We start from the raw sequence: 21,333 nt of genomic DNA, 5'->3' as shown, positions 1-21,333 counted from the left end.
TTAGTTAATGTTGCACAGTGAAATCTTAACACCACAGAGACCCCATAAGTTATCTTTGAGTAGTAAAATTAATATTGTATGTATTCTAGCAGGTTTGAATCAGTTATAACCCTGGTCAAGTTCACTGTGTTTTGCACTGATGTGTGATGTGAGTTCTCTTGACAACTTGAATGTGTTTTCAGATTGTGCTGTGTTATAACTCTTAGTTGTTTGCTGTGAGTGTAAAATCTACTGTTACAGTAATAAAAATTTGAAGTGATTGGTACTAAAGTATCAGTCTAATATTTCAACTTATTTTAATCAGAAGATTAAACTTTTATAATTCTGAATTCTTTGTTGTTGTCTTTATAGTCAGAAGTGGAAGCTTACAGCTTTAATAGTTACAGGAGGTTCCCAGAAGACTAAAACTTACATTGCAACTCCCATATCTCATCATTATTAAAATTTCCCCACACTCCCCCAGCCACCCCTGCAAACCCAAAACCTTTCCCCTTTGTTGACAAATAGTGAAAGCCCAAAGGTTGATAATGGAGATGGAGAGAGTGGGAGTTTGTTCAGGGTAGGGAATGCTATAAAGTCTCTACTCTCATTGTGCTACTGCCCTTGGTTTTGTCTTTTCCGTTGTCTGCTAGCAAACCCTGAATGAAGACTCCTATCCAGTTCTACCAATTTCTCATGCTGCCCCTCGGTAACATCTTTGGAAAATACAATGTCATTTTCCAAAATGTAAGCTGATGACGCACCATTCTACTTCACCAGCTCTCTCAATCCTTCCACTATCTCTAAATTGTCAGAGTCTTGTAGTGGCAATGGGGCCCTTATTACCTAATCACACCTTGGACTGTTCCCCCTACTCCTCTAGTCCTTTCTCCTCTGTCAAGTGCATCATCTTATTCCACCCCTTTCCTTTAAAAATCCTCATTATCTTCTGTCCTCCAAAGCTCACTGTGAGGTTCTTATCAAGATACCCTTCTTCAGTCTCTGCACTGAATGACTGCTGATCTTTGATAATAATCTTCTCACTCCCCTTTCCTGCTTTTTTTTCTTCTGAGTTGACTGACCTCTTCCATCGTATAAGCTTTTCTACCGATATTCATGGCCACCCCTTCCTATCTCTTTTCTGCTCCGTTAGTTTCAATCAAACAACACTAGCTTCAACCATATTATTGTATTCATCACCACACAGCCACCAACGCCAGCCCTCACCAACGCCAGCCCTCACCCCCTAACCCTTCCCTTCCAACCTGTTATTTGTGTCTATTTCTGGGCAGGGGGGAAAACTCCACTGCCAAAATCATTTAAAATTGCCCTTTCTAAATCCCAATTATCTAGCCATTGACCCTCCATTCACTAATATTTCTGCAGCTGTTGGTCTTCTTAATTACTCCCTCACATCTATTTTTGCCTTTGCTGGCAGTACAACCTTAACTTTTCAATCTTGCTGAATGTTCTGGTATGCCCCACATCTTCAGTCTGGAGAAACAAACTCTATTTGATAGCTATACTCAGTTATTGCACACTTGTTTACATGTGATTTCATGCAATTATTATTCTGCAGGAATGTGGTTCAAAGTCCAAGAAATGTTAGCAATTCTACAACTTTAAACTCATGCTGCACCAGACTTCTTTTTCTGTTCATGACACCAGATTTAGCTCCTCCCTCAGTAGGGATGACTGACAAGTTGAACTATTTAGTAACAAAATAAAAAAAAATTATTTTGCTTGCTGCAGAGGAGGAAGGAGCTGCTGTTTTTTGCCTTCAATATTTGTGAAAGGAAGGGGCTACAAGGAAGATTGGAAGAGCAATAGTGATAGGTGATTCGATAGAGGAATTAATAAAAGCTTTCTGCAGCGGCAGGCTTGAATCCAGGACGATGTGTTGCCTCCCTGGTACCAGGGCCAATGATGTCACTGAGCTACTGCAGAGTACCCTGACAGGGGAGGATGAACAGCCAGCAGCCGAACTACACTGGTACAAATGACAAAGGCAGAAAGAAGGATGTGGTCCCGCAGCCAGAATTTAGGGAGCTAGATAGGAAAATAGCAAGCAGAACCTCAAAAGTATTAATCTCCGGATTGCTTCCAGTACCATACGCAAGTGAGTTTAGAAATAGCAGGATAAGGCAAATGAATGTATAGCTCGAAAGACAGTGCAGGAATGGGAGGGCTTTAGATTCTTGGGACATTGGGACCAGCTCTGGGGAGATGGGAGCTGTGCAGGCTGGACCATTTGCACCTAAACAGAGCTGGGACTGAGTTCCTTGCAGGGTGTTTTCCTACTGCTATTGGGGAGCGTTTAAACTAATCTGGCAGGGATGTGGGAACCAGAAGATAATATTAGAGAGGAATAACAAGATGCACAGAATACTGTGAGAGATGGAAAGCATTGGAATTGGGAATAATAAATTAATAGTTGAGGTCAGAGTAAGGGAGAGAGTAGTAAAGTCTAAATCTGGGTTACTGTGCGTGAATGAGAATGCAAGGAGTGTGACAAATTAGATTGGTGAGTAACATGCACACATTGCTATGTAAAAATATGATGTTGTGGCTATAACAGAGACCTAACTCAAAGAAGGGCAGGGCTGCGTGTTAAATATTCCTGGATACAAGGTATTCAGGAAATATGGAAAAGGAAGAGTGAGGGCGGTATTAGTTAAGGAGAGCATTGCAGTGCTGGAGAAAAAGGATGTCCCAGAGGGGTCAAGGACAGAATCTACTTGGCTAGAGCCAAGGAAAAAAAAAGTTATGATTGCATTGCTTGGTCTAGCCTATAGGTCACAAACTAGTGGGAAGGATATAGAAGAACAAACTTACAAAGAAATTACAGAGAAATGCTAAAATTATAGAGTAGTTATAATGCGGGACAGAGAGGGGAAAGAGTCCCTAGACTGTGTTTAGGAGAATTTTCTACAGCAGTATGTTTCCAGTCTAGTGAGAAACAAGGCACTGCTAGACTGCAAGTTCTTGGGAATGAGGTGGGCTAAGTGGATCAAGTGTCAGTAGGAGAACAGTTAGGGGAATTTAGTAACCATTGTGTCATAAGGTTTAGGTTGGCTATGGAAAAGGAGAAAGAACAATCCAGAGTAAGAATAATTAACTGGGGGAAAGCCAACTTCAGTGGAGTAAGAACTGATCTGGACCGAATAAACTGCAGTCAAAGGTTGTCAGAAAACTCGGCAGCTGAACAATGGACTACCTTCAAAGAAGGGATAGTTCAGGCACAGTCAAAGTATATTCACTTAAAAAGGAAAGGTAGGGCAAACAAATCCAGAGCTCCCTGGATGACAAAAGAGATAGAAATTAAGATTAAGAAGAAAAAGTATGCTTATAACAGATGTCAAGTAGAAAATACAATTGAGAACCAGGCTGAATATAGAAGATCAGAGGGGAGATGCAAAAGGAATGAGGAAGTATGAACAGAAACTTGCAGCTAACATAAAAAAGTAATCCCAAAGTCTTCTATACGCATATAATTAGTAAAAAGGTGGTAAAAGGAGGAGTCGGTGATTGGCGACTAAAAAGGGGATTTAGGCATGGAGGCAGAGGGCATAGCTAAATTATTAACTAAATAGTTTGCATCTTGTGTTTACCAAGGAAGAAGATGATGCCCAGGCCATGGTGAAAGAGGAGGTAATTCAGACACTAAGAAAAGTTTAAAATTGATAAGGTGTAGGGATTGGAAAGGCTATCTGTACTTCAAGTTGATAAAGGCATAAGGACCAGATGAGATGCATCCAAAGACACTGGGGGGAAGAGAGAGTGGAAATTGCAGAGGCACTGGCCATAATTTTTCAGTCTTCCTTAGACTCATAGTGGTTCCAGAAGCCTGGAAAATTGCAATGTTACACGCCCGTTCAAATAGGGTGTAAAGATGAGTCCAGCAACTGCAGATCGGTCAGTCCAACTTCAGTGGTGGGAAAACTTGTAGAAACAATAATTCGGGAATAATTAAGTCACATGACAAATGCAGGTTAATTAAGGAAAGTCAGCAATGATTTCTTAAGGGAAAATTGTGTTTAACTAAATTGCTTGAGTTTTTTGAAGAGGTAACAGAGAGGTTTGATGAGGGCAATGCTGTTGATGTAATGTACATGGACTTCCAAAAGGCATTTGATACAGTGCCACACAACATACTTGTGAACAAAGTTATAGCTCCCCAGGGGTCAGCCTTGGGACTCTTGCTTTTTCTGATATATATTGACCTAGACCTTGATTTCACGATTTCAAAATTTGTGAGTGATACAAAACTAGGAAGCATTGCAAACTGTGAGGAGGATAGTATAGAAGGACATTGACAAGTTGATGGAATAGGGGGGGACAGGTGGCCGATGAAGTTTAATGTTGAGAAACGTAAAGTGATTTATTTTAGTAGGAATAATGCAGAGACACAGTATGAAATAGAGGGTACAACTTTAAAGGGGATGCAGGTGCTGTGGGACCTGGATATGTATAAGTGCATAAGTCATTGAAGGTGGGAGGACAAGTTGAGAGAGCAGTGAATAAAGCATACATTATCCTAGTCTTTATTAATAGGGGTATAGAGAGGGGTATAGAGTATAAGAGCAAGGAGGTTACATTGAACTTTTATAGGACAATAGATCGACCTCAGCCGGAGTATTCAGTCCAGTTCTGGGAGCCACACTTTAGGAAGGATATGAAGGCATTGGGGAAAGTACTGAAAAGATGCATGAAAATGATTCCAGGGATGAGGAACTTCAATTCTGAAGGTAGATTGGAGAAGTTAGGATGTTTTCCTTAGAGAAGAGAAGACTGAGAGGAGATTTGATCGAGGTACTCAAAATCATGAGGGGTCTGGACAGAGTAGAGAGGAGAAACTGTTCCCACTTGTGAAAGGATCTAGAATGAGAGGGCACAGATTTAAAGTAATTTGCAAAAGAAGCAAAAGTGATATGAGAAAAAACTTTTTCATGCAGCAAGTGCTTAAGGTCTGGAATACACTGCCTCGGAGTGTGGTGGAGGCAGGTTCAGTCGAGGCATTCAAAAGGGAAGTAAACTATTATTTGAAAGGAGGAATGAGCAGGGTTACGGGGCAATGGCACAAAGTGAATTGCTCGTTCAGAGAGCCGGTGCAGACACAATGGGCTGGATGGCCTCCTTCTGCACTGTAAAAATTCTGTGATTCTTTGGAAAGGAGGTGCTGCTTTTTGCTTCCAACTTAAGGCAATAAGTACTTAAAACTTTGTAGTATTTTAGTACTTAGTGCAAGTTAAACTTGTTGTGTAAACTTAACAACAAACTAAAATGTAGATATAAATAATCTAGACTAAGAAATGGCAGAGCAGGTTATGTGTCTGAACTACAATATGTGAGAGTTTGTGGACATTGAGGCTGTCCTGAGCAAAGACATCTACAGTAGATGTCACTGTTTCAAATCTTTCCAATTCAGAGTCATTGAACTGGAGTGAGTTGGAGGCACCATGATGCAAGGGAGAGGGGGGCAGTATCTTGTCAGTTTGCTCCAGACTTTGATCACACCATGTAGAGTGGTGCAGGTTCAGAACAGGGTTGGTGTGACCGATAGTATGACCCTCAGAAGCTGATCCTATTCAACAGGTACACTGCACTTTATACCTGTCAGCATAAGGAGGAAGTACTGCCAGAATGCAGATCATGGCATCTTGAAGAAGGTGGGGAGAAGAGGAAAAGCAATGTAGTGGTGGTAAGGGATCCCTAATTAGGGAGACAGCAACATTCATTATAAACAAGATCAAGAGTCCTCTACAGAATGTTGTCTACCAGGTGCCAACATGAGGGACATCTTGAACTGGCTTGAAAGGTTAATGGAGAGGGAGGAAGGGGATCCAGTCCTTGTGATGCATGTTGGAACCAACAACACAGAGAAAAATAGGCAAGAGGTCCTTGGAAAGCACCAGGGACTAGGAACTAATTTAAAGAACACTACCTCAAAGGTTATAATCTCTGGATTATCACCCAAACCATTTGCAAATTGGCATTGGGATAAACAGATTAGAGAGGTAGACACACGGCTGAAGGAGTGGTGTAGGAAAGTGGGATTCCATTTTATGGGACCCTGTCAGCAGTACTCGGATAGGAAGGAAATGTACCATTGGGATGGGTTCCATTTAAACTGGGATAGACCAGGGTATTGGAGGAAAAGATAAGTAGGGAAGTCACAACGATTTTAAACTAGAAAATGGGCTGAGGGGATTGGGGGGCAGGGAGGGTAGGGATGTGAGGGTGGAGGGCTCAGATGGAATAGGTTATATAAATAATAGTTCCAGAAACACAAGGGAAGAGAGTAGAATAACAGTCAGAAATTGTGCTTTAGGTTTAATAGATAAAAGGAAAACCAAAAGATGTAAAGCAATTAAACAAGGAGAGAGAAACAAGGAACATGTGAATAAAACATTAGAACAGAATGACAGTTTGGGATTTGTGAACCAAATAAGCAGTCTTTTATGCAAACATACAAGGTATAAGAAACAAGTTGAATGAATTGCCGTTGCAAATTATTTGGAGGATGTGACATGATAGCCATTACTGAGACATGGCTGTTAAATGCTCAGAACTAAGGACTAAATCTACCAGGTAGTAAGGTCTACAGGAACGGTAGAGAAAATGATACAGGGAGAGGAGTAGCCTGAGTGATTAAAGATTAAATAACTTCAATGATTAGAAAGGATGTAATAAGAGATAAACAAGCATTGGAAACTTTGTTTAGAATTAAGAAATACTAAAGGATTTAAGACTTGTTATAAAACCTAAACCTTAACTTGTTGGAGAGCATGGAGGTTGGGAACTTCAGCCTTAGAGCTTTTGTGCATACGCAGACCTGGAGTGGGCTGCACATGTGCACATCGGCATTTTTATGTTTTCTTTTGGCTCAGTGCGTTTGTGCATAAGAAAACAATGTGAAAACCCAGGTCAGGTGACAGGGTGCGGAGCACCATTGCTGGCAGTTGTCCCAGGCGGGGTCAAGGGAGAGGGGACAGGGAGAGGTCCCAGTTTTGTTAAAAAGAGAGGAGCAGAGTAAAAAGGCTCTAAATAAGAAAAGGGTTGTGGATAGCTCAAGGAAAGCCCTGGTAATCGACACGGACTCTGTAGAAGCCCTGAAGATCCAAGAAGGCAGCCAAAGATCGGTGACTCTGCCCTGCAAGCGGTTGGAGTGAAGGTACCCCTTGGGAGCAGTAATGTTCTGCTCAGCGCAGCCAAAGAGCTGAAGATGTGCTTGTGAGTTTATGTTTGAGTGAGTACTCCAGAATCCAAGGGAACGGAATCTTGGAAGATGAGATTGAAATCCTGCGAGGTGGGCCGTCGTTGACACTGTCCAAGTTGGAACGACTCTTGGAGAGAATTCCAAGGCAAGATCTTCAAAGATGAAGATTGAAATCCTTGGTGAGGGAGACAGAGTTTCACTGAGGATTAGTTGACTCAGTGTTACTGATATCTGGGTAGATTGTTGAGAAATCCAGGGTTTCTGTCTTGGTCACATCTGCCATGTATTGTGTAGTGTGGTGCATTCGACCACAGTCGGCTTATTAATTCACATGTACTTCATACTTACCCTGACTGTTAGAGTATAGGATAGATATTGTAAATTGTTTTATCCTTCTGATCTTGTATAGTAAAGCTTATTTTTATTTGTTCAAAACCCGTGGAATCTTGTGGCTTTCTTCACTTAGCAATATACTTAATTTCAATCTTTGTCTATTTAAACAAAATGTTATTGGTCCCCAACTGGATTGCACCAACAACTTGGGGCTCTGGCAAAGGATCATAACAGACTGTAGTGGGAGTTGTTTATAGGCTCCTTGGCAGCAATTATGAAGTGGTAGATTACATGAATGCACAGATTAGACAAGCATGTAGCAGTGACGGGATGGTTTTAGTGGGAGATTTTAATTTGCATTTGGCTTGGGATAAACAAATCTACACATGCCAAAAATGTAGTGAGTTTCTTTAGTGTGTTTAGGATAATTTTCTACAAACATTGAGTCCTAGAAGCAACAAGGGCTCATGCCATATTGAATTTAGTAATGAGTAGTGAGCCAAATTTAGTTAAATGTTCACACACTGTTAGGCTGTTATCTAATATTGAACATAATATGAATGAGTTCAACATAGACCCAAATTTTCGATCCCGAGTTAGATGCACAGAATCAAAAAATGTTCTGACCCCCAAACAGACTCAGGAGAAACTGTCCCGAATCGCTACATTTTTATTCCGGGGTTGGGGGGGGGTGGCGCAGGCGCAGGGTCAGGGGAGACGCGGGGCAGATTCCAACTAGAGTCGGGCCACTGACCCTGGAAACAATGCAGAGGCAGCCTCATGGGCTGCCGAGTGCACAGGCGACTGGTTAAAAGGTCCTGGGACTTTGGCCCACATGTAATAAAAACAATAAAACAAAAAAAAGCCCTCACCCTTCACACTCCCTCACTTTGCACACATTTCCCAATTCATGCCACCTCATGCCTTCCCCTCTACCCACTCCCTGGCCGCTCATGGCCTCCACAGCAACCTATGCCAATACCTGCCAACCATGGCCTTTATAGCCCCATGCCAACTTAGTGTCAAATCATACCAAGCCATGACCGCCACTACCACCCTTTGTCTTTACAACCTCCATGCCAACTCACCCAGTATCCACCATGGTCAGACCTCAGGAGCCATGCTGAGATGAACAAAGTAAAGTTATAAGTATCTATCATAGACTTTATGTTTAAAAAATTAAAGCCTGCTGATTTTATCTCATTGATAAAAGCCCGTTCAATACATTTAAATCCCCTGATATCTCCTATTTAAAAAAGCATTTGTATTCATAGCCCCACATCAAAGACAGCTAATCTCTTTATAATGACGGAGCTGTCATTCGAACTATGAACTTACAGTTGCCTGCACTGTGATAATCTAGGTTGTGGAAGCAATCAAGTGAAAGTAATATAATGACAACCCTCAGGCTTATGTCAACAAACACCTATCAAAATTGCAAGCACCGATTTTTTTTTAACTACAGGCTTTTTTTTTAAATGTAAAGAGTAGGGGACTTAAATGACTTGACAGTTCCATAGACTTCATCCACTTTTTACACACATTCATGTCGACTGTTAGCAACCCCAAAGGGAGTACCTGACCTCTTCAAATAACTCCAGTAGTTTCGACTTTTCAATGAAATTCACAAAGCTCATGAGTTGTGTTTCAGAAACCTGAGTGACCAAAATTGTCTCCATTTATAGGCAGCTGCATTAACGTGCCCTGCCTCAGTGAACCACAGGTGTGTGAAATATGTCCCAAACTCATTTCTTCCCCCCAAAGCAAAAATGGTGGGTGCCAGGTATGGGGGGCAGGATTCCCGATTCTGGGCTCCAGCGTCGTTTTGGCTAAGGCGTGGAGCTCTTCTGTCTTTGCAAAAATTCAGACGATAATGTTTGGAAGGGAGTGAAATGGCTGTCAAGATTCTAGACACATGCTAAATAATTTACTTTGTGGCAGTATGTATAGTAGAGCCAGCATGTCAGACACCCCAAGAAAACTAATATTGATTCAGGGATGAGGTCTCAGCAAAATTAATGTTTATAAAAAAAACAACGGTAATGAAGAAGTTAATGGCACTAAACAGCGACAAATCCCCAAGACCAGATGGCTTCTTTCCCAGAGTTTTAAAGGAAGTGAGGACATTGTAGATGCCCAGACTATAAGCTTTCAAGGTTCCCTCTATTCAAGAGTAGTTCCTTTAGGTTGGAAATTATACTATTTAAGAAAGATGAGAGAAGAAAACCGGGGAATTAGATCAGTTAGACTAGCATCTGTTGTCAGGAAATTACTAGAACCTGTTCTTAAGCATAAAATGACTGAACACCTGAAAAACTTTTCAGTGGATCCAAGATGGCCAGCACAAATTTTTAAAAGGTATGTCATGCTTGACAAACCTGATGGAATTTTTTGAAACATTGGCTAAAGTAGTTGAGAGGGCAGTGTTTATGGATGTTATTTATATGGCCCTCCATGAGACATTTAATAAAGCCCTTCATAACAGCCCTCAGCTAAAGTTGAACCCATGGAATTCATTGTTGACCTGGGTTGGAAATTTGGCTGTGTGGTTAGAGACAGAGAATTGGGATAATGAGTAGATCTCTAAGCAGGTGTTCTGATTGGCAGAATGTGACTAGTGGTGTCCCACAAGGATCTGTGTTTCAGGTCTCAACTATTCACTGCATTCATTAATGATTTGTGTGATTGGATAGAAAACCACACAACCAAATTTGCCAATGGCACAAAGCTAGGTGGCATTATAAATAGTGTAAATGGAAGTGTACAATTACAAAGAGATACTGGTAAATTAAGTGAATGGTCAAAACTGTGGCAAATGGATTTCAATGTAGGCAAATATGAGATCATCTATTTTTGACTTAAAAAGGATAGAGCCAGGGTAGTTTCTAAATGGTGGAATAATCCAATGAGACATGGGAGTCTATACTACATAAGTAATTCAAATGTCATGAGCAGGTTCAGAAATAATCAAAAAGGCAATGGAATTCTGGCCTTTATATCAAGAGGTGAGGATACAACGGGATATAAGTGCTGCTTCAGCTATACCAAGCCATGATTAAGCACATCTGGAGTATTGTGAGCAGTTCTGGACACCACACCTTTGGAAGGATTTATTGGCATTTGAGGGAGTGTAGCTTAGATTTACTAGAATGATACCTGGACTCCAAGGATTATATTACAAGAAGAGATTGCACAAACAAGGGTTGTGCTCCCTGGAATTTAGAAGGAAAACAGATTGAGTAGACAGAGAGAAATTATTTCTGCTAGTTGGGAAGCCTAGAACTACAGAGCATAGTCTAAAAAATTAGAGCCACATCTTTTAGCAGTGAAATTAGAAAACATTTCTACACGTAACAGGTGGTAGAAGCTTGGAACTCTGTTCTGCAAACAGTAATTGATGCTAGATCAGTTGTTAATTTTAAATCTGAGATGGAAAGATTTTTGTTAACCAAAGACATTGAGGAATATGAAGGCAAAATGTATATGTAGATTTAAGTCACAGATTAGCCATGATCTCATGAAATAGTGGAACAGGCTAGAGGGGCTAAATGGCCTGCTCCTATTTCTGTGGAATTGGACACTAACCATGGGGGCTGAGGCTTCTTAACTCTCTCTTTTGCAATCCTTGCAACTGATAGAAGGAGAATTTTTCACCCCATTTAGCATGAGCTAGCTAACTATACTATTTGGTCACAAACTAGCAAATGTTTTCAAAGTTTGTTAAAACTGCCTTTTCCTTTTGTCGATTGTTAATATTTCTATGGAAGCAGAAGTTCTCAGGTTCATGAAGTATACACTCTGGCTCTGATAAGGGACCTTAAGGTGAAGGAACCTTTAAGAGGAAGTGACCATAATACGATAGAATTTACCCTGCAATTTGAGAGGAAAAAGTTGGAATCAGATGTAACGGTATTACAGTTGAATAAAGGCAACTACAGAGGCATGAGGGAGGAGCTGGCCAGAATTGACTGGGAGATGAGCCTAGCAGGAAAGACAATGGAACAGCAATGGCAGGAGTTTCTGGGAATAATTTGGGAGACACAGCAAAAATTCATCCCTAGGAAGAAGAAGCATACTAAAGGGAGGACAAGGCAACCATGACTGACAAGGGAAGTCAGGGACAGCTTAAAGCTAAAGAGAAAGCATACAATGCAGCGAAGAGCTGTGGGAAACCAGGGGATTGGGAAGCCTACAAAGACCAACAGAGGACAACTAAAAAAGAAATAAGGAGGGAGAAGAATAAATATGAGGGTAAACTAGCCAATAATATAAAAGAAGATTGCAAGAGTTTTTTTAGATAAAAAAAAGGGCAAGAGAGAGGCAAAAGTGGACATTGGGCCGCTGGAAAATGACGCTGGAGAAGTAGTAGTGGGGAACAAAGAAATGGCAGAGGAACTGAATAGGTACTTTGCATCAGTCTTCACAGTGGAAGACACAAGTGACATCCCCAAAGTTCAGGAGAGTCGGGGGGCAGAGGTGATTATGGTGGCCATTACCAAGGAGAAGGTGCTAGGAAAACTGAAAGGTCTGAAGGTGGATAAATCACCTGGACCAGACGGATTACACCCCAGAGTTCTGAAGGAAATAGCTGAAGAGATAGTGGAGGTGTTAGTGACGATCTTTCAGGAATCACTGGAGTCAGGGAGAGTCGCAGAGGACTGGAAAATCGCTAATGTAACCCCCCTGTTTAAGAAGGGAGTGAAGCAAAAGACGGAAAATTACAGGCCGATTAGCCTGACCTCAGTTGCTGGTAAGATTTTAGAGTCCATTATTAAGGATGAGATTTCAGAATACTTGGAAGTGCATGGTAAAATCGGGCAGAGTCAGCATGGTGTCAAGGGGAGGTCATGCCTGACAAATCTGTTAGAATTCTTTAAGGAGGTAATGAGTAGGTTAGACGAAGGAGAACCAATGGATGTTATCTACTTGGACTTCCAGAAGGCCTTTGACAAGGTGTCGCACAGGAGGCTGTTCAGTAAGATAAGAGCCCATGGTGTTAGAGGCAAGGTACTAGCATGGATAGAGGATTGGCTATCTGGCAGGATAAGGGGGTCCTTCTCAAGATGGCGCCGGTGACTAGTGGAGTTCCGCAGGGGTCAGTGTTGGGACCACAACTTTTCACTTTATACATTAATGATCTAGATGAAGGAACTGAGGGCATCCTGGCTAAGTTTGCAGATGATACAAAGATAGGTAGAGGGACAGGTAGTATTGAGATGGCGGGGAAGCTGCAGAAGGATTTGGACAGGTTGGGAGAATGAGCAAAGAAGTGGCAGATGGAATACAACGTGGGCAAGTGTGAGGTCATGCATTTTGGTAGGAAGAATGGAGGCATGGACTATTTTCTAAATGGGGAGAGAATTCAGAAATCTGGAGTGCAAAGGGACTTGGGAGTCCTAGTCCAGGATTCTCTTAAGGTTAACTTGCAGGTTGACGCGGTAGTTAGGAAGACAAATGCAATGTTGGCATTTATTTCGAGAGGACTAGAATATAAAAGCAGGGATGTGCTGCTGAGGCTTTATAAGGCTCTGGTCAGACCACATTTGGAATATTGTGAGCAATTTTGGGCCCCGTATCTCAGGAAGGATGTTCTAGCCCTGGAGAGGGTCCAGAGGAGGTTCACGAGAATGATCCCAGAAATGTAAGGCTTAACATATGAGGAACATTTGAGGATTCTGGGTCTATACTTGATGGAATTTAGAAGGATGAGGGGGGATCTGATTGAAACTTACAGAATACTGAAAGGCCTGGATAGAGTGATGTTTCCATTAGTAGGAGAGACTAGGACCCGAGGGCACGGCCTCATAGTAAAGGGAAGACCTTTTAGAACAGAGATGAGGAGAAACTTCTTTAGCCAGAGAGTGGTGAGTCTTTGGAATTCATTGCCACAGAAGGCTGTGGAGGCCAGGTCATTGAGTGTATTTAAGACTGAGATAGATAGGTTCTTGATTGGTAAGGAGATTAAAGGTTACGGGGAGAAGGCGGGAGAATGGGGCTGAGAAACTTATCAGCTATGAATGAATGGCGGAGCAGACTTGATGGGCCGAATGGCCTAATTTCTGCTCCTATGTCTTATGGTCTGATGGCCTGCTGCTTAATTATACTCCCAACTAACTAATTATCTGGTCTTCAATTACAGAAGAAAAAAATATTGCAATTAAGAGCAAGACATCTGCCACAGGTAGTTAATTTAGTGTGAGTGAATGAGTAAATTAAATGGTTGAATTTTATTCAGAAGTACTCTGAATATACTCTTATACATAATGCCTGTAAACATGTTTTCTAACACACCTTTATTTAAAAATGTCAGAGATTTTGTAAATAATCTTGATTACAAATTTCAAGCAGCATATTTCAGATCAGCTACAACAGTTCAGTAGTTATGTTGCGAGTGCATGAAATCTGAATGCTCTACAGGCAGCTCAAAATATTTGAGTAGCACCAAAAATTAAACTGTTTAGAGTTGGTTGCATTGAGGAAGTTTATCAAACACTAAGGGAAATGTCTTACCATAAGAAAAGTCTTGAGTGTTTCTTTAGAAATCAATCCTGTGAAATTATTAATGAATACAGATAAGCGCTGACCAAAGCCTGGGGACTCAGCCAACAAATGACATTGTTTTCCAAGTTTTTTTTTATGTTGCCTGATTGTGCTGCCTAGGAGGAGCTGGCAATAATTTGCTGTGTGAATTTTTGATGGTCTTTCTGCCTCACTTTCCTAATATGTGGTCTTGTTGGCTTGCGGTGACTGTGGCTGATCCGATCAGCAGCAGATCATCCGAAAGTTGAGGAGGATGGGCTCTGGGTTAACACTCTCGTTCAGCAGTATTAATTCAAATTTTTTTGGACCCCTAATTTTATATTCCCTTAAGTATTTTGCTAAATGTGAAATGAAAATTTTTATTTTTCTCTTTTCTATCCTCTCCCTCTCTTTCTTTCACTCTTTCCCCTAACAGCCTGTAAAACTTTCCTTTGCAATGTGAAACTTTTCCTTCTGTTTACTAGTAAACATTTTAGTTCAATATTTTTTGGATTCTAGACTAATATTGTATTCATTATGAATTGAAGAAAATAAACCTATCCAAGGTATTTGAATTGTGATTTTTAAATAATTCATGGCCCTATTTTATAGGATAGCTTGAAATAATTCCAGCCTTATTTTGATAGGTGGAAGTGTTCCGTTCATGGTATTTTTTAGATGTTACTTTGTAAATCCTACTGACTGTTGTGAGATAGCTAATCATTTCATACATTTTGATATATTAACAGCATACTGCTGCTTAAATCACACTTCAAATTTTGCTATAAAGCACATTTCAGTTTCATAAAGGTGAGTCTTTCTGAATTTTAGGTAGATGATTTGCATTATTCCTGCATTGAGAGGATGCAGCAACTAATAACAGCAGTGCTTTATGCTGTTGAGTCACTTCGCTTTTAAACCTCAATATTTCCGAAATTGAGTTGACTTTCTTCTTTTGATGGTGTGCATGTTGGGATGATATTTTTCATTTTTTTAAATACAGGTGTCCACTTAAAATCAAATTTTCAATCTGTGGCAAGAAATGTTCATAATATATAATTGAATTTAAGAAAACTTATTTTCTTTTTGCTCCCACACACAGGAGTCCTTACAGAATGTTATGATGAGCTAGGAAATAGATATCAACTTCCAGTCTACTGCCTTGCACCTCCAATCAACATGATTGAAGAAAAAAGTGACTTAGAGACACTAGACATCCCAGAACCACCACCTAATTCTGGACAAGAATGTCAGCTCCGGCTGCGTCTCTCCACAGGCAAAGACCTGAAGCTTATTGTCCGCAGCACAGATACAGTTTATCATATGAAACGGCGTTTGCACACAACGGAGGGAGTAGAGCCCCCTAGCCAGAGATGGTTCTTTTCTGGCCGACCACTGACAGATAAAATGAAATTGGAAGAACTGAAAATCCCCAAAGACTACGTGGTGCAGGTCATCATCAGCCAACCTCTGCAGACCCCTACACCTGTGGAAAACTGACTGGCCTTTTTTGAGTCCCTTTATTAGGCTTTTACTCCTTTCTACACAAGAACATTCATTTAATGTCACCTGTGTGGTCCCATCTGTGATGAGGACTTGCAGAATGTGTTCCGATAGATCCATTTAAGTGTAGAACACAGCAGTTTCTACCAAGAAAGCAACTCAGGAGAGGCTCCAGTTCAATCAGATCCTTCAGGGATTTGTTTTTTTTTTACTGGAAGACTTTGTTTCATGCATATCTGGCCTGAATAGATTCCTTTCAATAAAGGGGCAGTGTTATGTTCTATGAAAAAAAATTAAGTAATAGAAGTGTGGCTACCATTTTACACATTATTTAGTTGCAGTGCTGCAGTTTTCTGTTTTAAATCATACATGGCTATATTTAAATGGTACTTACTGTCAGTGTGTAAGACCATATACTATCATGGCAATAGAAGATTTTCCTTCAGGGATAATTTCAGTGAGACTGAATCAGTTGAAGTTATTCAGGTTTTTAATCATAGTTGGCAAAATAACTATTGTGTTACTTCCAACATGCGCAAACTTGGGGAATCAAATTTCTGGCTTACTGGCATATTCATTTATTGAAAAATTAGGAATATGCAGTAATACACAAGTTTCCGCTCTATTTTTCTTTTATGAGATAGCAGTCTTGACTCTGTGCTGAGTTATCCGATCTTGGGTGGGGGATCATTTTGAGTATTAAAATTAGCCTGGGTACCTTCAGGTAAAGAGGGATAAAAGCCACAATTCTCACTTTTGATTGTCATTCACTGATTCCTTCTAGTAAGTGCACATGTGGATGTTTTTGAGACATGATTGGACATGATAGTGATATCCCATATGGTCAGATAGTTTGTTGATTATCTTATGAAGAATTGGATAAGATACAAGATAGTTGCCTGTGTCTGTAAAGCTGCATTCCAGTACAAATTGATACATTCACAAAATAAGGAAGAAAATTGGATTTAAAAAGTTATCAATTAGCTATATAGAAAGTAATTAGTTATTTCTATTTGACCAACTCATCAACAGCCGTGATACTTGTTAATTGGTACTTTGTTTTGAAAGCTAGTTACTATTTAGGACCATAACTCTTTAAGCATTGCAAAGACTTCAGCATACAATTCTATGTAAAGGTACTGGCAGCTGAAGCCCTAACTTATATATGCAATAATTTGGTTCTATATTACCAGGGCCATCAAATGAATGTTGCAAATCTTTACAATGACAATGTTGTAAGAAAGAAGAAAGAATTGAAAACCATGCTTTTTACTTTTTTGCATCCTCTGATGGAAAGCAAAGCTATTCAGTAACATCCAATTTGTAAAATCGAAGCTGCAACCCCCTTAAAAACAATCTTTGGTTTTTATTTGATTTAAGGCTTTCCCTGGAGAGTATGGTTTAGAGCATTGGATGACTAATATTTGCATGATTAAAATTATAGGGCTTACACTGCAAGATCTATCTGCCATTGTTGGGATAAATATTGATGTTAAATTGAATTAAATGCAGTTGCAAAATATTGTAATTTTAAGCGAGGAAATCTTGTTCTGAGTGGCGTTATCATTTGCAAAATGGAGTGGTTCATTGCAGTTGCTTTATGGTTGCGCTGGAATATATGGAAATGGTCCAGGAGTTAGGATAGAAAATCATGGGAGTGAAATAAACCAAGCCACAAAGGGTCAGTCTTTCCAGATTTGTGCTCCTGTTATGGAGCATCATTCACCTGGTAGGTATATCAGGTAAACATCTGTTGGATCAGCTCGTTTTGAATTTTGAAACCACAGATTTGTCCCAAGCTGAGACAGCAATGGGACTGTTTACAACTCTCTCTCTGGGGCACTGCAAAACAATTGGCTCATATCTATACAAGAGAGCCTGGTGGGTAATGGAAGTTCTGTACCTTTTGTATCCATTTATTACTTCCCATAAACTCCATATTTTTGATCATGAATTTGGTCTTTTACGAATTGTTCAAGAGATCTTTATGTAGTGTGATGTAAAAGGCTAATTGAAACACAAAAAGTATCAGAACAATATAAATTCCATGTAGAGCTTGTAGATTAATTTTCTATATATATATATATACACACACACCATCTTAAATTATATTGGCCCGTATTTTGCTGTTGTTGTGAGGCAGATGGCTCTTGCCATTATTACTGGGTAAAACTGACAGCAACTTCTGGCATACACAGATGTGTCATTAAATGTGAGAATGTGGAAGTTGATACTGATACCCTGCTCCTTGGCAGGATGCACTGTTGAAGTCCTTTGCTGATGAAGTTTGCATGGTGATCATTGTAATGGTGTGAACTAAGGCAAATTACCTACTCTTCTCACAATATAGACAGGTGAAAATTTAGGGGTTGTAGAATCATGAGTAACTGAGTTTTAACGGCATAATAAGTGATAATTACTGCTGCACCACCTTATTGGCCCTGAAAGGTTAATGTTACAAATGGAGAGGAGTCTCATTCTCTTGGAAGAAAATTAATGTTGCAGATTTTAAAAAAATTTTTAGTTATTCTATTTTTCTCTTTAATATCTTTCCCGTAATCCTCGCATGTATGTCTAAATATTTATTTGTCTTCCTGTATAAAGTTTTGAATGTAATTTATATTTCCTGTATTTTATTTCCTGCTTTGCAGTCTGTGTTTCAGTAAGGATTCATTGGTCTGATTGGTTGAAGAAACTTACTGGTGCTTGACCTACTAACAGATGGCACAGATCCCCTAAAAACTAGAAAATTCCACTGACAAGTCAGCGAGAAGTCCCTAAGCAAATGTATGCAAGGCATATGGTGAAAGCCGTTCCTTCGCTGCTCACAGCAAAATCTGAGCCCTGAACTGTTTTTGTCTCCTTTCAGCATTAAGCTTGGTTGATTGCCTTAAGTAATTCTCCAGACCAGTAGATGTTAAGTTTGTGACACTCTGATCAGGTTAACTTTGTATGAGCAAATAACCTGTTAGTGGTTTTCACATGCAGCCTGGTTAACCTCAACAAACCTCAGTCAGTCTGTTTGGAGAAATAACTTTTCAACATCAAATATTAATTTCATAAAATTCTGAAAATGAAGTTTTATTGAAAACTGCAAGCAAAATTGGATTAAATATTTTTTGAATTCAAAGAACATCCCTTCATTTTCAACAATTAATGTGCTTGAATTAAAAACTAATTTGTATATGTGTTCATCAGATCTGCGCCTGCACACTGAAAACAGAAAAGTGGAAACCTTTTTCACCAAAGTTTTTTTTTAAACTGAAATGACTGATATGCTTTAAGAAAAACTCAATCATGGCATCAAGAAACAGAAAAGCTTTTACTCCTATTATAATGTAAATTTCAAATCGTTCATTTTATAATTTGATCTATTTCATGTCTGTTTCCTCAGTTTGAAAACCAAGCAGCCACTGAATTGCTTACATGGGAGCCTTAAGTACAATACTGTGTCAGTAAGTGAATTCTGTAACTCCACTGAAGCTTAAAAGGAATGATCATTTGGAATCAATTTCAAACCATGAACTTATGTATGTGAACATAGGCCTGTATTGTGCCTGAGGCATGGAGTACTGTTTTAATACCAAAAGCTTTATATTTATTATCTTTTGTAAGAAAATTACAGAGATACTACTTTGTGCATTACTGTCCAATGAAAAAGTCTCTTGAAATGCTATTAATCTTTTGGCCTTCATGTTAAACTTGGAGGTTAATTTTAATAGATCTATAATTTATATCACATTGGAAAGGAATGTTGTCCAACAAAAGGCTGATCAACACAGAGTTGGCCTTCATTTATGCATTATCTTTTAGCTATTAGAAGCATTAAACATTCTGGATAAACTATTATCTATATGCAGAGTGCATTGAACAAATGTAAACTCCTGTATAATACTGGAGGATTGACTGGCATGCCATTAGCGACAGGTCAGATATTGTTTTCTAAGCCAATTATCTAAAAGATTCAGTCTCCCGAAAATTATTCCCAAAAACATTTGTGACATCATTTAAGATTTTCTTTGCAGAATTTATTCCATTAATGTTTCAGCTATTTAGGATCATGTATTTGTTGAACAGGAGAGAACACAGCTGTTACCCCTTGAGAATAAAGCACAACATTTTACTGTTGTATGTCATAATGTTTTTAAATATTGAAATGTTTTAAGTATGTCATAATAGTTCTGGGGCTTTTCAATTGGTTTTTATTGTAAATGCAAATTTGCAAAAGAAAAGTCTTAATAAAATGAGTTTTTAATCATGCTTTTAAACTGCCATACTGCAGGCTAGCACTGTTCCCTCTTTAAGGAACAGTAGTTTTTTATGTTTTGTAACTGTACATTTAAATTTTCACAGATGAAGTTGGGACAGTGTCCACTGATGCTTTATACACTTTCCAATACAGTTTGTGCTCTTAATGTGCAGTGCACAGTTGTAAGATCTATACATTGTAATAAATGATTATTTGTCATAAAAGACCAATGAATGTTTGGTAATGAATGCTTTATATAATGGATGAATAAATAAACCAAATTGTTGTAATTTCACCCCATCAATCAGTTTTCTGAATTGCAGTTAAACTCCTGTCCCATTTAATTATTTGATTATCCTAAGGAGTGCTGTTATAATAAAATGTTTTCCTTTAGGGAAAGATCAAGAAAAAGGGTAACCCATGATAATAAACTATAACTTACCCTTCCACTATTTTGTGTGTGTGTGTGTTTTTAAACGACTCATAGTTAAGTTTTCTTTACTTTACTTTCTTAACATTCATTTACATTGCCTGCTCACTGTATTTAAATGTAGAGTTACAACCTCTACTGTCTTCTTAACTGTTGTCAAGAAATTGGAATGGGCAAATTTTCTGCTAAAAATCTTGATCGTTATCCAGTACGAATAAATCTAACCCATTTGCTTCTGATAGTGTGGCAAATTGAAATGATAAACTATGGGCAAGAATTGTTCTGGTCGATATATTCAAAAAAATCATAAACCTATCTTTTGAAACATATTCACACTGTGATTACATATAATGATTAAAGCAATGCATCCCCCAATATATTTAGCTTAACTGAGCCTTAATTATGAAGCTCTGTATATAGAATATTATTGCAACTTTGATTAGTTTTAGCAGTAACTTGAAATATTATTATGGGTAACATTAATGTTCAATGCTGTCTGCAGAGAGTATAAAATATCTTTGAAGTAAAATGATCTATGCTATTCTGAAACTGTGTGTGGGGTGAAGGTGGGAGGAGAATTGTGGTACAGTTTTTTACAAGGTGCCCTGTCAATGGCAAGTGAACAAATCTGATGATGGCTTCTTATAATGCCTGTAATATTAAACATTTGTTCTTTTTGGATCATGGAAGAGCATTTTCAATGCTAATACCAGCTCCCTTATCAGATTCACAAAAATGTGGTCTATGATGCTGTCACCCACATAAGAACTGTTTTAGTGGTATTAACACATGCAGCCAATGCTTAAGTGATGCTCTTCCATAATTCAAACTTATATCAGTTTCAATGTAAACATGCCTGAAGACTACACCAATGAGAAAAATAAATTACTTTTGTTAATTTTAACTGCTATAGTCAACAATCACTCAATTTATTTGAAAAATAATCTGTGAAACTAACATGAATATATTCTATACAATTGCCTTAATTAGCTTTTGATGGCCACTTACTGGACAATAATTGATTATTGCCCTGTTTAGGACCAATGATGAGTGGTATGCCAATGATTCATACAGATTTTTTTTTAATATCCAGTTGAGGAG

General features: G+C 39.0%; 1 protein-coding gene across 2 annotated transcripts in view; it reads left to right on the top strand.

Annotated features, from left to right (window-relative positions):
* ubtd2 (ubiquitin domain containing 2) overlaps positions 1 to 20,251 on the top strand; it is an 81,637-nt gene extending 61,386 nt beyond the window's left edge. For both annotated transcript variants that reach the window (XM_041193762.1, XM_041193763.1), the window contains one exon: positions 15,153 to 20,251. In XM_041193762.1, the coding sequence (XP_041049696.1) occupies positions 15,153 to 15,550 (398 nt within the window). In that variant the 3' untranslated portion in view covers positions 15,551 to 20,251. The remainder of the gene's footprint in view (positions 1 to 15,152) is intronic.
* The last annotated feature ends 1,082 nt before the right edge of the window (positions 20,252 to 21,333 follow it).

The sequence above is a fragment of the Carcharodon carcharias genome, chromosome 8 (assembly GCF_017639515.1).
Source record: "Carcharodon carcharias isolate sCarCar2 chromosome 8, sCarCar2.pri, whole genome shotgun sequence".
Taxonomy (NCBI): Eukaryota; Metazoa; Chordata; class Chondrichthyes; order Lamniformes; family Lamnidae; genus Carcharodon; species Carcharodon carcharias.
The sequence above is the reverse complement of the archived record's forward strand: the minus strand, read 5'-3'. Positions and strand labels throughout refer to the sequence as shown.